The 20,507-nt window shown below is 39.2% G+C and overlaps 1 protein-coding gene across 2 annotated transcripts in view; it reads left to right on the forward strand.

Annotated features, from left to right (window-relative positions):
- The window catches only part of LOC117384992 (ephrin type-B receptor 1), a 279,983-nt gene that overhangs the window by 76,913 nt on the left and 182,563 nt on the right, over positions 1-20,507 (forward strand). For both annotated transcript variants that reach the window (XM_033982197.2, XM_033982196.2), the window contains exon 2: positions 13,587-13,651. In XM_033982197.2, the coding sequence (XP_033838088.1) occupies positions 13,587-13,651 (65 nt within the window). The remainder of the gene's footprint in view (positions 1-13,586; positions 13,652-20,507) is intronic.

The raw sequence follows: 20,507 nt of genomic DNA on the forward strand, positions 1-20,507 counted from the left end.
GGCGACTGCAGAAACGGGGAAGGATGGGGACCGAACGGGACTGTGTGGGAGGATGGTGGGGTTATGATGAATTAAAGATGACACTCTCCGGCAGCCCCTGCTTTCTAAAGATCGCTCTGTCGGCTAATGCAATGTTAATGAATGCAAATGGTGTGCCTAACCTCCCTACACCTGACCAATACCGGCTGGAACCGAGGACTGAGAGAAGAGAAGAGAGGAGGAGGAGGAAGAGGAGAAGAAGAGGAGCTAGAACTGGACTGTTTGTGCTTATAGCCCACTGACTTGACCACCAGGAGATGCACTGCGTGTGTGTGTGGGCGGGTGCTCTTTACCTGGATAGCCAAGACGAAACGCTATCCTTTTTTTCCCCTCGAATAACGCCTTTACGCAGCGTTAATGGCGGGGAAACTGAGTGTAGAAGGTTGAAGGCTGATGCAACGTGGCGTCCCAGATGTGTCGAGGCCAGGCGGAATGTCACCTTGCTGTGTTGATGGGATAATTTCATCACTTTCTTGCTGTTCTTGCATCTCGATTAATTTCCTTATCTGGTGGTGCATTTATGCTAACATCTGCTGCTGATCTAATGACGCTTTGTTTCGGTTCCTGGCTGCTCGTAAGACCATAATTTCTTCTAATCAATGAAAAAAATGTGATGTAGAATTATACGAACATCATATTTGCAAGTGGTGTGTAACTTTTTGTATCTAACCTCATTAATGATTAATTCGCGCAATGCATTTTTAATAAACAATTGACAGTAACGGCAGGGTATAAAGTGAATGAGGCATTATATAATCTTGGATCCAAACCGTAGACTGTATAAAGAAGTGGACTAAGTGAGTGTGACATGACCCATAGCGTTCAGCTCCAGTCAAATGAAGCTAATCGAGGCTAGCAGTTATAGCGGCGAATTTGGAGCCAGGTTCTCTATTCGGATTTCCGACTGTGAGTATCATAGCAACCAAAGAGCCAATCTGGAGCGAGGCTGTTGAAGGTAACGGCCCTTCCCGCTTAGCTTAGCAACGCTGTCAGTCAAACCTGTTGCTAACGCTAACGGGAGCGACCTCAAAGAAAGAAGGCGTCTGATTTGTCTGTTATTAATGTCCATGTCTTGATTTACGGACACAATAGCGAAATAAAAATAACACGATCATGTAAACCGGGTAAATATAAACATTTTAAGACCAAAATGCAGAAAGAGGGGTGACTTTTTTTAATAAAAAGTGAATTGGAGCCAGAGTCGATGGAGCCAGAAGTGCGCCCACGCTCACTTCCTACTTGAAACACGGCGGCTAGCAGGTTAGCTCTGTCCATTTATATATACAGTCTATGCTCAAAACTAAACACGGCAACTTTAATTGTGATTGACGTTGCAGCTCTGGTTTTGAGGATATTTTATGTGTTTTCTGATGGTGACATAACTCAAAAGAACTGTCAGCTTTTGTATTGGACCAGATGTGTCCACGTCCTTATACAAAGTCCTTCAAGCTGTGACCTTCAAATTAAATGTTAGACTTTTCTTTCCAAACCCAGAGATTACAAGAGGTTTCATTTGTTCCATAAGAGCATTTTACAGTTGGTAATATTTTAATCCAGGAGTATGTTAAGGAGTATGTAAAATGGTAATATTGAAAGTATCGTTTATAATAAAATACATACTGCAAAAAGAAATGAAAATGATGACTTATTTGGAAAGTATTTTTGCACTTTTCTAGGTAAGTGCAGCCATTTCTCATTTTTCTGTTACTTAAACCCCAACTTATATATTTAAAGTTATGTTTTAACAGATTTTCCCTGGTATGAAGTAATCTTGAGTATTTTTATCAGGATCTCAGGATTCTCAGTATTCATTTTTGTCAAAGTTGGCCAAACCTTCTTACAGATTAAACTTTATTTGAACACATCACTAAAAACAATACATGCTCATTACTCTTCACGTCATTCATCCATTACAGTTAATAATTAGCTTGATTGCTACTTTGTTGTTCGAAAAAAGCCACATTTTTGTTTGACTAAAAAAATTAGCGCCACTTGTCTCTGCCAGTTGTCTTTACACTTTACACAACATTTTATCAGAGCGTTTTTGAATCTGCCAAAAATGCTAAATCTACTCGTACCATCAGTCGACAATCCCAGGTCTATTTTGTGTTTTTGAACTTTTTGTTATCTGTGGCAGTTTGAGGGATGGCAGGTCCAGATCACTTGAAACACATATTTCTCTTTGTAAACCAACCACTGCCTTTGCTAGCGTCAAATTTCATCTAAGGCGCGGTGATGCAAAGGGACTTGTGTATCCCCATAAGTAACGTCTCCGAGGAGGGCAGATTATTTTCTCTTCAATTTTCAAATCAACCACATTGTCATCTCCGTCTTCAGGGAGTCGTCGTGGCAACACATTTCTTTTGAGGTATTCCTGTCGTCTGTCTGTAGCTGCTATTTTAGAAGCTTTCCCTGTCAACTTCCCAATAACTCAAAGACATGAAATTCATAAAAATACCAGGCTCATGTCAATATATACAAGGATATATATTTTATGTTTTTGTCTTTATGCATATATTTTTTATTTTTATTACCGTAAAATACTGAATGTTTGTTGGCAGATGTGGTGTCCCCAGAAAGGAAACGAGTGAGAGTAAAGGCCAATGCATTTTCTATGAGCGCACACGCCATGTACGCACACGACAGGCGCGTGCACGGCAGGTGAGCCCACACCTCGATTGGAGTTTGTTGAATTGGGACAAGCCGTGGCGTCAGAAAACAGAGGCTTTTTGCACTTCTGTGGTGAGTGCAGACATGTCTCTGCTCTGTGAGTGACAAAAGGAGCTGTAAACTTTGAGCAGAGGCACGAGAGCTGCAGGAGAAGCAGACGTGTTCTGTCTGTGCAGGAAACTCGTCTCTCGCTGAACTCGGTATAACCTCCTCAAACCACCGCCTTTCCTCTCCTCTCTCACCGCTTTGTGCTGTGTCTCTGATTTTATAAGTCATCTGCAGATAAAACGGTAATTTATAACATCACAAGAGTTATGTTAAAGCCTTTTTAAGAGCCGCAGAGTTCAGTGTGAGGTGTGTGGAGATGCAGGTCTGCTCACAGTGAAGGGGCATGTGTAACCGGTTCATATGTTTGTATAATTAATGTATAATTACACAAAATGTTGCTTTTGTTTGTCACAGTTTAGTCCATACCTGGTGTTTTGATTTTATGTGCAGCCTTGGTCCTCCAGCCGCTTCTTCTGTGTGTTGCTTTCTTCTTCGTGTGTCCTTGGCCTTGCTCCTAGTGTAAATTCGGGGTTTGACTCCTGCCTCTTCCCTTTGTGAATCAGTGTTGGGAAGAGGTCAGTCATTTATTGTGATCCCTATGTTAAAGTTTCCTCTTCTGATTATCTTTACTTTTGTTTACATCTGTGATTATATTTTATTTGTATTTAAGTTAATATTGAACTCCTGTGTTGTTTTTGTTTGTGCGAGGAGATGTTAATATTGTCTTTTGTTTTCTGTCTTATAGTTTGGGCTGGACCATTGTGTAGCGGCACATGTTGATAAAGTTTTATAATTTTTACGAAACAGATTAAAAACTGACTCCAAAGTTCCCGCTATGTCCCGTGGCTCCTGAACACATCACCACCCGCACCAAGTCCACTGGTCACACATGTTTTTCAAGTATTTTAGTTCATGAAAAACATCCATAATCAAAATGTATGCTTTTAATTGAGTCTATTTTACACTGAGTGGCTTTGAATAAATAGACTCTTTACTTATGAGGAGTAAACATACTTGAAGTAGATTATCTTAAACTCTAGAACCGTCTTTGGTTTACTAATACTAACCAGGACAAAGGTGACATTCATTCAGTATTTATGGGTAAACGTTTCTACAAACTCAGACATGTCGTGTTTACATCCAAAGCCCCGTTCTGTGTGATAAACTTTCAGTCTTGATGATTTGTTCAAAAAAATACTCATCATGTCTGTTGCCTTTCTTGTCCTCCTAAATTCCCAAGTGGACGACTGATTAGTTTGTGGGAAAGAGGGGAGAGAGTGAGGAGGAGGAGGGGAGGGGGGGGGGGTTCTCTTGTTTGTTTGCCATTTTGTTTTTGGGGCTTGGTATTAAGACGCCAGGCCCAGCAGGCAGCCATGGGGCTTCATCACTGTTAAGTGCTCATTTCAATCCTGCTGATTTCACCTCCTGATTTTTTATTTATTTATTTTTTTCATTTTTCATCTCGGTCTCTACACCCCCTCTTCCACTTATCCCGCCATCTTGATTCCATTTATAAGAAGTTAAATCCCACTTAAACAGTCTCATTAAATCCATCTTTTTGTGTTGTTTCTTTCTTTCTCTTTTTTTTTTTTTTTTTGGATACAATCACATGCTCCCTTCACAAGTCTTTTTCTTTTTTGCTCTTCCAGACGTGATTGTCACTTTAAATGACAAAACAAACCAACAACCTTGAACTAGGGAGCAACGGAGAGTAAATAAATAAGTAAATGAACAAATGAATAAAGACAGAAGGATTAAGAAGTAAAAGAAAGAAAGCACACGTGTGAATTTGAATAACAATCGGAAAAATAATTGCTTTTTTGCCATTCTGAGTATACTGCACTGAATATTAGCAAAACTTTGAATGTAAACACGACAGTACACACAGTTCTCAAAATCATTCTCCGCCATTTTTGCCGCAAACACATTGAGTTCTTCCGATGCGTTCACAGACATTCATTCATTCATCTCCCATAATGCTGTAAAATGGCGCCCACATCCACATCTTGAATGGGGCAAAGATGTGTTGGAGGGTTTAGACCGAGGAAATCCTCTGAGAATTGTCCTCAAGTATTGACTAAAGACCCGGCGAGCACATGTCTTATCGACCACAAGCCGCGCAATAATACAGCCTCGCACACAAAGGAGTAGAATTACGCATGCAACTCTAGTCTCCAAACTGCTGAACTGCACCTTAAAGACGCAAACGCAATCATGGGTGACCTGTTCTTGCTTTTCTTCCCTCTCTCCTTTTACTAAATGTTTTTTTCTTTCCGTCTTTTTCCCGAGCCCCCGCGATATGTAATTATGCTTGTCGCTGTGATGTATCATACGACTCCTTGCTGACGTGTAATTGTGTGAAGAGGGCAGCGGTATCGATCTCTAACGCGAGGCTCCATCAATGTTTAATGCAGTCCCCCCCCCCCACACGCTCTTCTCTATCTGTGGAAACAGCCTACCGTTTGCCATCGATCTGTCGCTTGGTGCTAATGAGGAGCAGTGCTTTCTGGGATTGGGAGCAGTAGTCCTCCTCGGTTAAAGCTTTGGTTATGGCACAGTGTGAGACTTCAGAGTTTTTCACCATTTATATCAGACGCACTGACAAGCCTGATCTCCATGTGACGCAGAGTAGCGCAAATGGATTTCCAAGATCTTATAGCTACATATACAAAGGTTTTATATTAGGGCTGTCCAAACTACGGCCCAGGGGCCAAATGCGGCCCTCAGACCAATTTTTCTTGGCCCTCACGCCTCCTCCTAAACTGGCCCAATTGTTCAGGAAGTATTTTTTATTACAAATTGAAGCGACTCTACCTCTATAACCTGAATAACATCACATTACATTGCGACACAGACCTAAAAATAATCTTCTGTCTTATTAAAGGTACAATGTCTCTGTCAAACCACCGTTAAATGCACCGTTTGACTCCCTGTATCGACACTGCTCTGTGGCCCGCCGTTTCAAATATGTTTCAGTACGCGGCCCCCAGGGTAAAAAGTTCGGACACCCCTGGTTTATAGCATGGAATATTTAGGCTAAACAAGATCCACATATAATTCGGGACATGCCAAATAAATCAAACTTCTGACTTCCAAAAGCAAATTATAACCGATTTTGATGAAAAACCTGCCAAAATTTGAGTTGAGTTAAAGCAGACCTATTATACAAAATCTACTTTTCAGAGGTTTTAACCATTTTATAGTTGTTTCTTTTCACCATTTACTCAGCCGAAGTCGTATTTGAAGTGATTCTGGCATGTTTGACCGAGACGCCATATTGTAGATCAAGCCCTGTTTTCACTGTCACCTTCGTTCTCCGGTTTTGTTTTCTTAATCAGTGATACACGTAGGATTGGGCAGTGCTGCGTAGTCAAAATCACTGCTGGCTAACGTGATGTTCAACTATCCATCTGAAGTGCTGACTCTTTGTTGTGACTTCAGCTCCCATTGAGTACCGCAGTTTTCGAACGCAGACGTCAACGAGCTTGTTTCTCTTATTAAGTCGTTTTAGGTGAATATTGTGATTTAAAATGTGTAAATTCTAACATAATGATCCACGGATGTCATAGGTTATAGTTATATAGCCTCCACAACAGGTCTTCTTTAAGGTTGCATATAAGAGTTATGCACCATACGGTAAAAGGAGTCATTTTAGTCCAAACTGCAAATTGTGATAATATATAACCATGTGGCTCAATGCACATCTTTTACTCCTGTATAATATTATCACATATACTATTGTCTTGTAACTGATTTGGAGAGTTTTGGAGGCTTATTTGACAAAGTATTTTGGCATTTGCCCTATATCTTTACCGTTTTTTAGTCTTTCTGCAACAATAAATCTAATCTAAACACTGAACTACTCCTAACAAGGTATTCTCCACCTCCATTACTTATTGATATTTGCAATTAGTCAGTGTCAGCAACTATATAACTCTGTGTTTCATCTTGAGTCATTGGTCCACGCATGAAAAGCCACAGCTCTGAGGACGTAGCTCCATTTGAATTCCTGTGACAGCCAGCAGCTATTGTTTCCCTGCAGATTTATGATCCCGGGTTACACCTTCAACATTAAACTCCCCCATGTTAATATGTTTCTCATAGAGTGCACTGCCACCGCCGAACCAGGCCAGGCTTAATTTATCGCGGGCCGGAGGAGGTGACGCTGACGGTGCACTATACAGAATGCAAAGGCAAAAACGGGCCAGAGAGAGAAGTCAGCGGCCGTTCCTCCCTCTGCTTGTGTTCCAAATGGCTCGATACGAAGTGAAAGGTGAGAACGTTGTAGGGCAGCCAGACGTAACAGTGATCAGAGAATAGGAGCCAGTGGAGCAGACAGGAGTCCCCCAGTCGCAGACACAGAATAATATCAGAGATGGGCTTTAAGGGTCCTATGTTACACAAAATTGACTCCTGCTGTGGGAGCTTTAAGCCTTGTTATGATGTTTTATTTTTATTTTTTTATTTTATTTAACGTTTATTTAACCAGGAAAGTCCCATTGAGATTAAAAACCTCTTTTTTAAGGGAGTCCCGGCCAAGTGGCAGCAGTAAATAAAAAAATAAAATAATATAATAAAATAAAATGCATCAAAATTAAACAAAAAAATATAATAATAATAATAAAAATAATAATAATAATAATTAAATAATAATAATTAATTAATAATAATACAAAATAATAATAAAAAAAAATGTTACCTCCCCCAAAATTATACCTGGAGCTTTTTGTTTCATTTTGTTGTTTCAGGTTGACAGCTACCGTTTAAATTGTGTAAAGATTGTCAATTCCAGCAAGAAATAATCCAAATGATTCTAGTGAAGGTGTATGTGGTTTAGAAACACAGTCGTCGTAATGTCTGAGGGTCAAAGATTCAGACTCGGGGTAAAAGTTTGACAGAGTTTATTGCAAACAAGGAAATGTGAATGTTAGTTGATGGAGCGAATGGTAGAGAACGGGGTCATAGTTTGACGTCTTCGAGCAGGTCGTAGGAAGCTGGGTTGGAGGCTGAGGTGTTTGTACCATTCATGGAAAGCTGGGTCGGAGGCTGAGGTGCATGGTAGTTCCAATGATCTGGCAAAAAATGAGAAAAATCAGCTGAGTACTGTGACCATAATCATGAAAACTAGACTGAGCCAAGAGGAACTGTACCCCAGAGGATACATGGGACGATCTGGCGGAGTGTGTAGGATCCTCAGACACTTTGTACTCCCGAGGTGCAGGTTTGATACACAGGGTTTGTGTTGAACAGGTGTGAATGAAACAAAACACGACTCCAGGTATGTTTTTGATGAAGAAAGAACCTTATTAGATCAGAAAATAGTAAAATATGAGCCGTTTAAGTCTTCATTCCACTAAGAGTGATTATTGTCAGTTGCAGTAAACTTGCAAACTCTTGGCATGCTAACCACTCTGCCACGTAACTGCTTATGTATTATGTATGTTGTTTTTTTCATTTACATCCTTGTTTGGATATTTTGGTCATTTTGACTCTTGAAGCCAACCAGAGCTCTCAGAGGACACTTATTGTGGATTGTAAAGAGAGACCTCTCAAACGTGATTAGTTCCCACTGGATTTCTATGAATATATATTATAAAAACTAATTGTTATGCAATTTTAGTTCATGTGGCTTTTACATTCCACTTTAAGCCAATAATGCACATTAATAATTTATACAATTAGTGTATAGCTCATTTTTGAATGGAACTCTTGAAATCCACTTACAATTAAATGGATGAATGGTCCGCCAGCCGCGCGTTTCAATCTCACACTCGTGGTTTTTGTCCCTTGAGACGTTTTGCAAATTCCCTGACGTTAGCGGACAGGTGCTAGCTACCACACCCCAGCGCTAATACCCATTTAGCATACATTATTTACTTATTGGTTACTTAGAGATTTGGCTAATAGCTATAGACGTGTCCCTGCGGCCCTCCCCAGACGCTCCTCCCACGGGCCTTTGACCTGATACGACCCTTCATTTGAACCATCTCCTGCTTTCTTCCCCTATAGTTCTTCTTATTTCTAAAGGAAATAGAAAATGGTTGCCCAAGTGCTTGTGTGATGTGACTAAAGCTCGTGTGATTTCCCTTGAGAAGGCCCTGGCAGTCCCTGCGATGCTGGCTGCCGCTAAGGGCTGCGTGCCTCTCCTATCTTCACAGCTGACAGGGGGCTGCTGAGGCGAGAGGCTGGAGAAGGCTGGGGAGATAGACAAAGCAACGTGGATCCGGGGGAAATTGAAATATTCTAATGGAAAGTGGGTGTGAACGGGCCTGTCACTGCAGGTGTATGGAAACAGGAGCTTTGGACTGGGCTTTTGTGGAGGTGTCTGCGTCGGTGTGTCGTATATTCAGAGCATAAATGACTAATGAATTACTCAGGCTAATTAATTTGTCTGAGGTGAGCAGAGAAAATGAAAGGTTTGGCCAATTTGTGCCACCTTTATATTATGTACATTATATTATCTGTTCAATAAGTTACTGCATATCTGGATTCACCTTATTGGGGGCGCCGCCGTCATCATTTGGGTTGAATTATTTTGCATCAGGCTTTCGATCTTGGTAGCAAAGAAGTTCTACAGGGACCACAGAGCTGTTTAAAACCCTCCCAGAGAATCGGTGCAGTGCTGACTTGTTGGTAGCATGAACATTGAGCATTTGACGCAAATCAACCTACTTTATATCAGATTTTAGCGGCAAAACTTTCCCAAATTGTCCATTAAATTGAAATGAATGAAGTGGTGAAGTGAAGAGGTTTGGTAGCATTTACGGCTAAAGTGGGCAGGGCTGAATAAGGTCAGTAGTGACTATCTAACTAACTGGAATTGTTTTTATTTATTCCGTTTTGAGCTTTGTGTCTTTCTCTCAATAATACATAAATAAAATCTCTTAAAACTCGAAGCTACTTGAGCCACTTTGTCTCACCAGTTGAAACGTATTTAGCATAAGAACAATAACAATTGTTTTCAAGAGAAATGCAAACCCATGTGAATTTTAAGGCTTAATGAATATTCAGTATCTTGATTTCACAAACTACGAATGTATAAAACTGCACACGAAACAATACAAGACGCTGTATCCAGTGTATTGGAGTAGTGTGTGTGAACTGAGAGTAGAGTGTCTCCTCTTTAAGAACCAGCAGCATCAAACCCAAGAGCTGGACCTGCCTGACTGAGGACACTTCCTGGCAGTGTTGTCTATTCATGTAATCAGAGTGTGAGTCCTGCCCTTGATCAACAACACGAGTGGGCGTTGCTAGCCAACCGTTTGCCGTGGCGGCCGTCCAAGCCCGAGACACAGCCGTTGCTCGGAACATTTCATCAGAGGCTTCTTATCGTCTGTTGATCGCCACCGCAGATTCCATTCACACTGCTGTCTCCTGGTCTTATCTCACCATGGACACAACAAACAAGAGTTGTGTGCAAATAAAACATAAGTAAATATAATAAGGACATTACTTGGGTGTAGGTGTTATTCCCGTGTATACCGTGCAGGCTGGCAGTTAGAATCATGTTTTTGTTGTGTATTAGAAGATATTTCCCTGTATTCATTTTCATTTCTTTTCATTTATCTTTATATTTATTCTACAAGGACAGTCCAACGATAGTCTCTTTTTCATGAGGGCTTTGTTAAAATACAGAAAAATACAAGAAAAAATCAACAAAAACGAAAAAAAATAACTACACAGGTCAATTTAAAACGTTAAAAACAAGCGCAGGTGCGATTCATAATGTTTATCACCAGATTATTAAAGTAAATTAGTGGCACTAGTGTATCCAGTTTTACAGTTTTGTCCTTGAAAAGTGCTCAATTTTTGGGAAGCAAAATAACCAAAAGCTTTTTTTTTTTTCTCGCTTTTCAGTTTTAGTGCGGCCAGTTTTTAGACTTAGACAATCATGAGATCTTGTATTAAAAGTTCCCGTATCAAAGTTCAACAAACAAGTGTGATTTTCAGTCAGTTTATTGCTGTAGTCTCTTATAAATACAGTTTATACAGTGTTGTTCTCTTCTGACCGATAGCAATGGCCCAACCTGCTTTTTTATAGAGTGAACAGTGATTGGTTTTACATTCATCTGTTATGAAACGACGGGCTGAGTGAAAGAGAGCGTCTAAAGGTTTCAAAGTAGAGGCTGAGGTTTGCATGCATATTACATCTCCATAATCTAGTACAGCAACAACAATTTGCTTGAACAATTTCTTTTCTATAATTCAATGGAATACAAGATTTGTTTGTACCAATTACATGCAGAATTGTCAAATCCAATATGCTTCAGACGCTTCAAGAGGATTTTATGATCTTTTGAATCAAAAGCTTGAGTTAAATCAATAAAGAGGACTACACAATCTCGTTTGTCACCAAGGGCTGTGGAAATGTCATTTAAAACTTTTGTGGTTGCAGTGACATCAGTGGGGTTTGAGAAAAGGGCACAGTACTAAGACTTCAAAACGGAGCATTTATTTAGATGAATTGTAACTTGATTTGACTGTGTTTTCTAAAACTTTTGCAAGACGAGGTTGTTTAGATATTGGCCGGAAATGATTTACCTTTTTTGTTTTTGTTCCACCTTTATGTGTCATTTTTTATTTATTTATTTATGTATTTATTTATTTTACCTTTATTTTACCTGGCAAAACATTAAGAACAACTTCTTATTTACAATGTTGGTCTGGGCCAGAGCAGCCAAGGGAAGGGGAGTTAACACAATTAGACACTCAACATCATTTCATTAAAACATAAAACAAACATTTACATCTGTCTCTAAAAATCTCCTTTCGTATCATTAGTAAAACATTTGCATGTCTTTAAAAATTACCTTCAGTTTACATTTAAAAGCAGAAAGAGAAATGAAGGAGTCCAGTTTAAGTGATCTTTGAGTCAAATTCCAATCATGAGCAGCGAAACATCGAAATGACATGAGGCCAAGAGAAGACCTAGACTTAGGAATAAGGGGCAGGTAGTAATAGAAGTTTTGGATCAGGGTCATCAGCTCCCCTGGACTTCTTTGGGTCTATGGAGCGGCCAGCGTTTAAAACCTCCATGTAAATAAAAGGTCTTAAAGAGAAAATGTGACTGTTATCTGCACGAGATTCACATTCAACAGATTCAAGATCAGAAGGATCAACATTATTATCCCAAACGGGACATGCAGAGATAAAATGCCCATTAAAACCGTCACATATTTCCGTTTTAGAACTGACAATAGCTGAATCTAATAAAACATCAGTACTGTACAATGACGGTGGTAGAACTATCACAATGTCACATTATTTGTTCACTTTCATCCACATTGTCAAATAAAACACTGTTCCTTTTATGTGAGCAGCTTCTTGGAATGAATGTGACATAAACATTCAGATAAAAAAGCACTTTAGTCATAGGTTTGTGGAGGATAGATTGAAGAATAACATATTTTGCTTCTTCCTTCTAGAGTTTCCTGAATAGAGGGGTCAGTGCAGAGGGGTCAGTGTAGAGGAGTGCTTTGAATTATAACATTAAAGGGAGTTTTGAAAAGAATAACGTACGGAATTCTTCACATTTGCACAGGGGCAGTAAGACGAACATTATTTATTATTATTATTATTTTTGCAAGACATGTAAGGGTTCAATGGGTCGATTTTTTTTCACAGAGAATTACAAAATTCTACATTTGCGTCCTGATCTTGACTCGAACAGTACGTCTTTCTAGTGGCGTTCTGCGTAATCCCGAAGTTAAACCAGTCCGACTGCCAATCACTTCATCAGTATGTAAGAAAGCAACTGTTTTTGATGAGCGCTGTTTTTCTTATCTCGTTTTTTCCTGCCTCCATATCAGTTTTCAGGACGCAGCGTGCCAACAAGACACATTCACTATTAATCACCACGACGCTGACACACGTTTTGGGCTGGAGCTGCTAGAATGATCTGTCTGTGGTTTGTTTTCTGCCGTGGAATAACAGGACTGGCGAGCACGCTGCGTCCCGCCAGATGGGTCCGCGCCGCAGCAAGGTTTGAAATGATCCTTTGCGTGCGTGACAGAACACTTTTAAATGTGAAAAACGCTTGTAGTTCGTTGTAAACAGTCTACAGAGGTACAAAGTTACTCCTCGCTTACTGTATCCATTCGTATCATCCTAATTATTCACACTGATGAGTTTATAAGCATTTTCGGTGTCATGCTAACAACGTTCTTCCTGATTCTCTGTGCATAAACCATATTTTAATTAAACGCAGACAGCACAAAATTGTCTCATTTCTACTGTTTGAGCTTCTTGCAATATATATGTACAAGTGTAAAACTAATTTTGCTCAACTACGAAGAAAAAAAACATCCGGTACAGCCAATTATATCTTTATTTTTGTTTAGAAAGTCATAAACAATGGACTCAACCTTCCCGATTTTGTTGTATTTTTAACCAACCAAGGCCTTTGGAGTGCTGCCATTCGCGATAGTTGTCAGGAAATTTCACCAAAAGAAAAACTAACAGCAGTGACCTCAACCTGGCGCTCTTTCGCTCTGTTTTTGAAGCAGTTCCGCTACACACAATTTCCTCTCGTTTGTCCATGAATCCGTAGAACATCCACGCACACTGTGACAGGATGCGCGCACAAGTTTCATGATTGAACATTTAACAGCTTGACGGGCTGATAAACTGCCAATTTTTTCCATCTTTCCTCACAGTTTCTGAAGAGATGGTTTGAAGACTGCGATGGATTTGCCTTTTTGATTTCGTTTTTCCCCCATGATGGTGTCAAGTGATCACCCGAGCTTCCGTGTGCTCCCGCTTCGACAATTCTGCTTAAAATATCTTGTTCTGAGGCTAACCGCAGTTTTTCTGTCTGTTTGTTTTTCCAGAGACTTTGATGGACACGCGGGTGGCCACAGCGGAATTGGGCTGGACAGCGTACCCAAACTCAGGGGTGAGTAGATCACACATAATGTCTAGAGCTTAACTGTAACATAAGTACGATTAATAAAACATCCAAGTGCAGTTTTAACCAACTACGTCACTGAGAAATAAACGAGAGCTTTTTTATACCATCTGACAGCCTTTTATTGATTATTTATTGAGACAGTCCTCCTACGTGTATAAATATAAATATGTGTATAGATTTGTATGTGTACGTGCTGATATTCAGTTCTGTTATTTAAAATAATTTTTAAATTATTATTATTATTTTATTATCTTTTTTTCATTATCATGATCATTTTTATTATTGTTATTTTATTATCATTACTTTTTATTTTTATTTGTATTATTATCATGATCATTTTTGTTGCATTTTTATTATTATTTTATTATTATTTTTTATTTTATTTTATTATCATGGTCATTTTTATTGCATTTTTTAAATTATTTTATTAAAATTACTTTTTATTTTATTTGTATTATCATGATCATTTTTATTGCATTTTTATTATTGTTATTTTATTATTTTATTATCGTTATTTTTTATTTTATTTGTACCGGTATTATTATCATGATCATAATTTTTATTTTATTTATTTTTATTACTATCAGATTTTTTTCTTTATTCTATATTTCCAAAACATAATAAAAAGAGTAAAATAATTAAATAAATAAACTACAGAGTGAGATGTAAAGAATATAATCTAAAGGGAAAGGCTGAGGAGGCTGGTGGTTGTGCTGCTGCTCGTTCAGTGGACAAACCGTATATTTCTGAATGACTCAAGAGCTGAAAAGGCAAAGATGTCAGGCTGTGATTGGCTTACGTCAGTGAAGGCGGTGATTAAGGTGCAGTGGTGGGTGTTCAGTGGTTAGTCTAATGCACGCCAACCAGCCGTAGTGTCTGTGGTTTGATCCCCGTTCCACCAAATGGATATGGTTTCCTTGGCATTCTCACCTCAGTCACTTTACCTCATAGCAGTTCTGTGGATTCCCGGGTTTCAGCTTCCAGTTGTCCAACATTATTTCCCAATTCAAAAGATTTGGTTTAAATTGTTAATCGCTATGGCAACATCATCCTGAAACCCATGGATCTTTTTTTTTTTTTTTAGAAGTAGTGCGTTATTATTGTTGACAAAAAAACAAAATAAAATGAAAACAAGACCCTAGACTGTTTATATAAATGGGCAACTAGCCGCCGTGATCATGGGCTGGCTTCTGGCTCCAATTCACTTCACGTTGAAAAATTGTCGCCGTCTCTCTGTATCTGCAGCAGTGAGCGTCGTCATTTTGGTCTTAAAATGTCCGAATGAACTCGCTCTACATGAACCTGTTTTTTTTATTTCGCTATTGTATCTGTAATTCAAAATATGAACATTAATAACAGCAAAATCAGGCGCGTTTTCTCCCCGAAGTCGCTCCCGGTAGCGTTAGCAACAGGTTTGATTGACATCGTCGCTAAGCAGCTGCCTCGACGAGCTTCATTTGTTACGGGTGACGTCACAGTCTGTGGCATGTACATGTATATTTTTTTTTATAAATCCAACCAAAATATCCACTACAGATTTGCTTTATTATGATAAATATATGTAACTTTGTTTTACATGTAAATCCAATTTATCGATTATATCCACCCTTAGCTCAGAGTCACACCCTGTATTGTCAAAATCTATTGAGTCGTGTGTTTTGGTCAATCCTATCGTAGCGTGTGGACTCTGTAATACCGTCACAGATTTACAGCTTTTGTGGGATCTGTCACATAAAATATTACACAGACGAATAGACCGGCTGAAGAATAAGAGACTAGACTTAGCGCTGCCCAACGTAGCTGCTATCACGGCTATTATTTTCTCAGTGTCCCGGCTGGTAATGACTTAATAACATAATGGGCCCATGAAAGCTCAGGACATAGTACCTTAGTCCTTGCAAATGGTGGCTGCAGGGATCCCATAGACATAATGATTCCATAATGATACATTTATCCAGGGAAGAGAAAGTATTAAAACGGGAGAGGCGGAGTTGGGAATGCCCTGGGCCCTGATTTGATACCAAACTATTTCCGACATCCAGGAAGTTTCAGGCGGATTTGGAGAGGTTTGGAAGAAAAATCCCAAGTCATCAGTAAAGGGCTAAGCTTTCATTTTATCAATATCAGTGTGATTGCTCTATTGCGGTAATGGACCTTAAGAGAAGTATAAGGCCTTGTACTGCACTCTGTAATTCAATAAGTCCATAAAAAACTCTATAAGGCAGCGACTGGGAGGAACAATCAGGAACAGACAGTGAAGGATTCGCTATTTTCCAGAGCTTTGGAACTTTGTGAGGCTTTTTACGCAGGTCACATAACAATTTACGCAACCCTTTGAATTTAAAATGATCGTCCGCCAACATCTTTCAAGTTTTATTCTAACCGAGGTCTATGAAGATTCCCAGTCATCGAGGTTAAAAGGAGGTAATGTTCGCGTTTAGAGGTGTTTTTCAACGTACAAAAAGCAGGGTCACGCGGTGGGAGTCCGATCTTTCATAACAAGTTCAAGGTTACTTTTTTTGTAGACTTGGCTAGATTTGCTTCGCTGTGAAATCGGACATGGCAATCCATACAAACACCGCACGCAGACACGGTGGAACAAACGACTAAAATATAAAGTGATGAAAGTAAAAAATACACAACCAAACCAGAACAAAAGGATATTAAAGCTGCTCTTTGTAGCTTTCCCAGTAGTTGGTCTGTTCTTTTGCCTGCCTGTCTCCATGGAGATGTCATTGCTCTGCTTAGAATGTTCCACAGTATGGCCTCAAACATCTATGGCATTTATCGTGTGTGGATCAAATTACATGTGTATTTATTTCCTTGAAAACCTGGACTTCGTCATGTGATTGTGGCTACCTCACCACAGATCTGATCAGTAAATTGCTCTGGCATGGTCGCGCTATTCTCCCGGGAGATAAAAGTGATTCTCTTACCACGGTAGAGTTCATTTATTTTAATAGATTCTTCTTCCAGACCAAGGTTTAGTTTGTTTTTATACCTGATAGTGGTCACGTGATGCGGCTGTGACGTGTCCGATTGGGCGAATTTAAACCAGTTTTGGTGCTGACTTTCGACCGGTGGAGGCAAGGACGTCTTAGCATCTTGGGATAAAACATACATCGGGGAAACAGGAGGGGTTTCAGTGCACGGAAAAAGGAACAGGATGGACAGAATGTGAGAAGGAAACAGCGAAGGTGGAGATTTCTGATCATTGTAAAACAGAGAACCACATTATGGACTGGGACGGAGCTAACATCAACGGGACAGAGGACAACAAACATCACTGCTGGATTAAGGAGCCAATCAAAATACGGAAACGTTCCATTGGGACTTCAAACCGGGACGAGGGGGCGTTTTTACTCTCACACACCTGCGATATTGTCCTGAAGAAGTTGGACTGCAGATGGCGCTGTTGTCCTGCCTCCACCGGTCGAAAGAAAGCATCAAAACCAAGACATTTATTAGACCAAATGAACAACTGATTATCTAAACACTTGCACACTTTTCAGTTTTGTTAATTAATGTACGTAATGTGAAAAAACATCCAGTCGCTCTTAACAGAACTTTTCCCGATCTGTAAAACTGAACTCGACCAACCCCTCGCAACAGTTAATTCTCAATCCAGATCCAAATCAAAACGTCCCGATGACGCGGAGGAACACTGAACACATCCTGTCTTAGTCTTCCTGACAAGTGTTCATTTTTTACACTCCATTGTCTTTTCTTCCTGTCTGACAAGGAGCTATCAAGGCCCTGATAGAGACATCCCCGCTGTTCCAGGCGTGTTGACTGGAGTACGCCTTTGGGCACATGGAGCCTCTGTTAAGCATGGATTTCAAAGCTTTGACTGTTGTAAGGGTTCTGGCAGCGAGAGACCTGGATCACTGCTAGTACAAGCTGCTAGACGAGCTGGCAGGGTCAAGGGGAGAATGTCAGTCAATACGCGGTAAAACGGCAATCTATGTACAATCGATAATCGCGTCGCGTGTAGGTCGAGCGGTTTGGGTGTAGCGCACATGCAAGGACCACGTGCTTTATCCGCTGTTGTTTAGTCCCGTCACCAATTATCACCTCGTTGTTCCGTAAATGAACATTAAAACGTTATATTTTAGAGGTAAACATTAGAAATCGAACGGTATGGATTTATTCATGGGCGATGCCGATACCGTTTGCTTAGAATCCACAGAAACCGATGTCCGATAAGCTCTGGCGATGTTTTTGGGCCAATTTGTAGCGCTGATTTCGATTATTTTCTCTAAATTCTGTTATTTAAATTAACTACATGGTCCATTTTACCACAAGCCTTTAAAACAGCTGTGCAGTCATGTTTTTTTGCAGGTATCTCTTTGCACTCAAGTGTTAAAATAAAGATTGGTTTGTACATTTCAAGCAGCGGGTCAGACAAAATATCGGTCTGTAGCGGAGATTTAAAGCCGATAAACAATACGCTATAAAGTACAAATATCTGCCAACCAGCATATCGGTTTAACGCTACTAAATATTGATTGTTTGTACATTTTCTTTGTGTATTTTTGTTCTAATACATACCAATAAAAGCTATAAAAGGTTGAATACGTGACTTCTGTGGCTAATTTATCTGTTGCCGCTCAGGCCTTTTAATGATACCATCTACTAAAAAATGGGATTATCCTGGATTATTGTTATTGTGTCGAGGCATAACGTAGTTTCAATATTATCATTTATCGCAGTATATCTCTGTATATATGGGGCTTCAAAATTTGTTATCACGACAGGCCTGTTGTTGTGATTTCCACATCCTGGTTCTGTCAAATCCAACTGCTCAAACTGTTTCTTGATATAAGCCTTAATTAATTGGGCAAAAAATCATAAGCAAAATTAACTAGGGATGTTCCAAGGTATAGCAAAAGAAAAATGTAATTATGTCAACTGGACAAAAGTGCTCATCCAAACAGCTTTAAAGATGTATCATAATTCGTTCTTTGGAAGCATCAAGGCCCGTTAGGTTTAGGGTTAGAATGATACGAAAAAAGCACTTTGGACTGAATAGACCAATTTGTGTAACTGTCGAATCAACAGTAACGAAAGCTGAAAATAGAAATAATTGTTCTAGTGTCCTGGGATTAAACAACCTTAGAATCCTATAGAAAGACCACAAAGGAGATTTAAGAATAAAAGCAGTTACAAATTGGTTGGTTTTTGAGAACAATATGGAAGACGATCATGTGTAATCCATTGGGAAAAAGTGTCCAGATTCACTTATTCCGACTCCATGGGCTTTTGTGTCGCTCTATAGGAACCAGAATTACTGTCGGTTGAACAATACGTTAAGCCAATGCATGACTTTGCGGATGATGAAGTCAATATGAAGGAGCGTGAAATTGATCACACAGGCCTGGATTGACTCTAGCATATGACATAATAAGCATAATGTACATGATAGAACATTAGCTGAAGGTGAACTTGAGACAAAATCAATGTTATTATAAGCCCTCGTGGGATTGGACACGGCCTTAATGCAGTCCGATGTAAAGAGCGACACGTTTTATGACACATCCTCATTTTAATAATGATGTATTGCTGTGTATAGGGGGCTGGTGCGGGGGACGTCCTTTTGCTGCTGCTTCTGAACCTGCTAACAGCCTCTTAAAAATACAGCAGGTAGACTGTCCCCTACTACCGACATGTCTCATTAGGTTTGTGGCGCTCGTGTCTCCTTTAGCCGATGGGGAGACGGGAGCGAGCCAGCGTGTTTGTGAAGAGAACACCGACTGGGTTAATACTGAAATATTAAAGATGCACTGTCATTAGTTCCAGTAGAAAAGTTCTGGGTGACTGAGAAGTTGTAAAACTGGTACATCAATGAATGAAAATAGTTTGAGAAATTGTAGGAACATGTTTTACAGAAAGTGCAGTTGGTGTAGAAACCAAAAGGAATAGGGGTAAAATTTAAAGCAGATCTATTATGCAACATGGACTTTTTAAAGGTTTTCACAGTGTTACAGTTGTTTCCCGTCATAATTTACTCACCCGAAGTTGTTTTTGGAGTGATTTGTGCATGTTTTAGCAATCTTTAATCACGGATTTTCCAGTTTTCACCATCACTGGCACACGCCCACTGCTCTGTACTTACTTCGCTCTCCTGTTTTATTTTCTTAATAGTTGATATGGGCAGTATTCAGTAGTGTTGCATAGTTTTGTACAAATGGAAAAAATTTAAAAATAAATCCAGTGCTCACTAGCATGATCTGCATCTATCCATCGGAGGTGCTGACTTTTTGTTGTGATTATGTTTATTATGGTGACGTGCGCTTCCATTGGACACCACAGTTTTCTAACCAAGTCAGTTGTTTTACATCAGGGGGTTAAACTCAAACTCACAGTGGGCCAAAATGAAAAACTGAGACAAATTCATGGGCCAAACTCAATATTACAAAATACAAAATTGACTGCACCTGATACGTGACGTTTAACCTTTTCATATGAAGTTTAGTTTTGCTGAACCACAACAACTCAAGCTTGATATTAAAAACATATGAGAAATTAAATATGAAATAAGACACATCAGTCGTATTTATTTCATATTTAAATAAATTAAATGTATTATGTCTGTAGCCTTTGAAGTTCCTTTTTAAAGTAAATCTTTTTTTAACAAGATAAAAAAAAAATATAATAATAATAATAATAATAATAATAATAGATAATAACAATAATAGATAATAATAATAGATAATATTAATAATAATAGATAGTATTAATAATAACAACAATAATAATAATAATACGGTTAAGAGCTTGTTTCTAAAACTTAAATTCAGCAGTTCAAAGATGTCATTCCTTTATAAATATTTTCAGATGT

This window comes from Periophthalmus magnuspinnatus, chromosome 17 (assembly GCF_009829125.3).
Source record: "Periophthalmus magnuspinnatus isolate fPerMag1 chromosome 17, fPerMag1.2.pri, whole genome shotgun sequence".
Classification (NCBI taxonomy): Eukaryota; Metazoa; Chordata; class Actinopteri; order Gobiiformes; family Gobiidae; genus Periophthalmus; species Periophthalmus magnuspinnatus.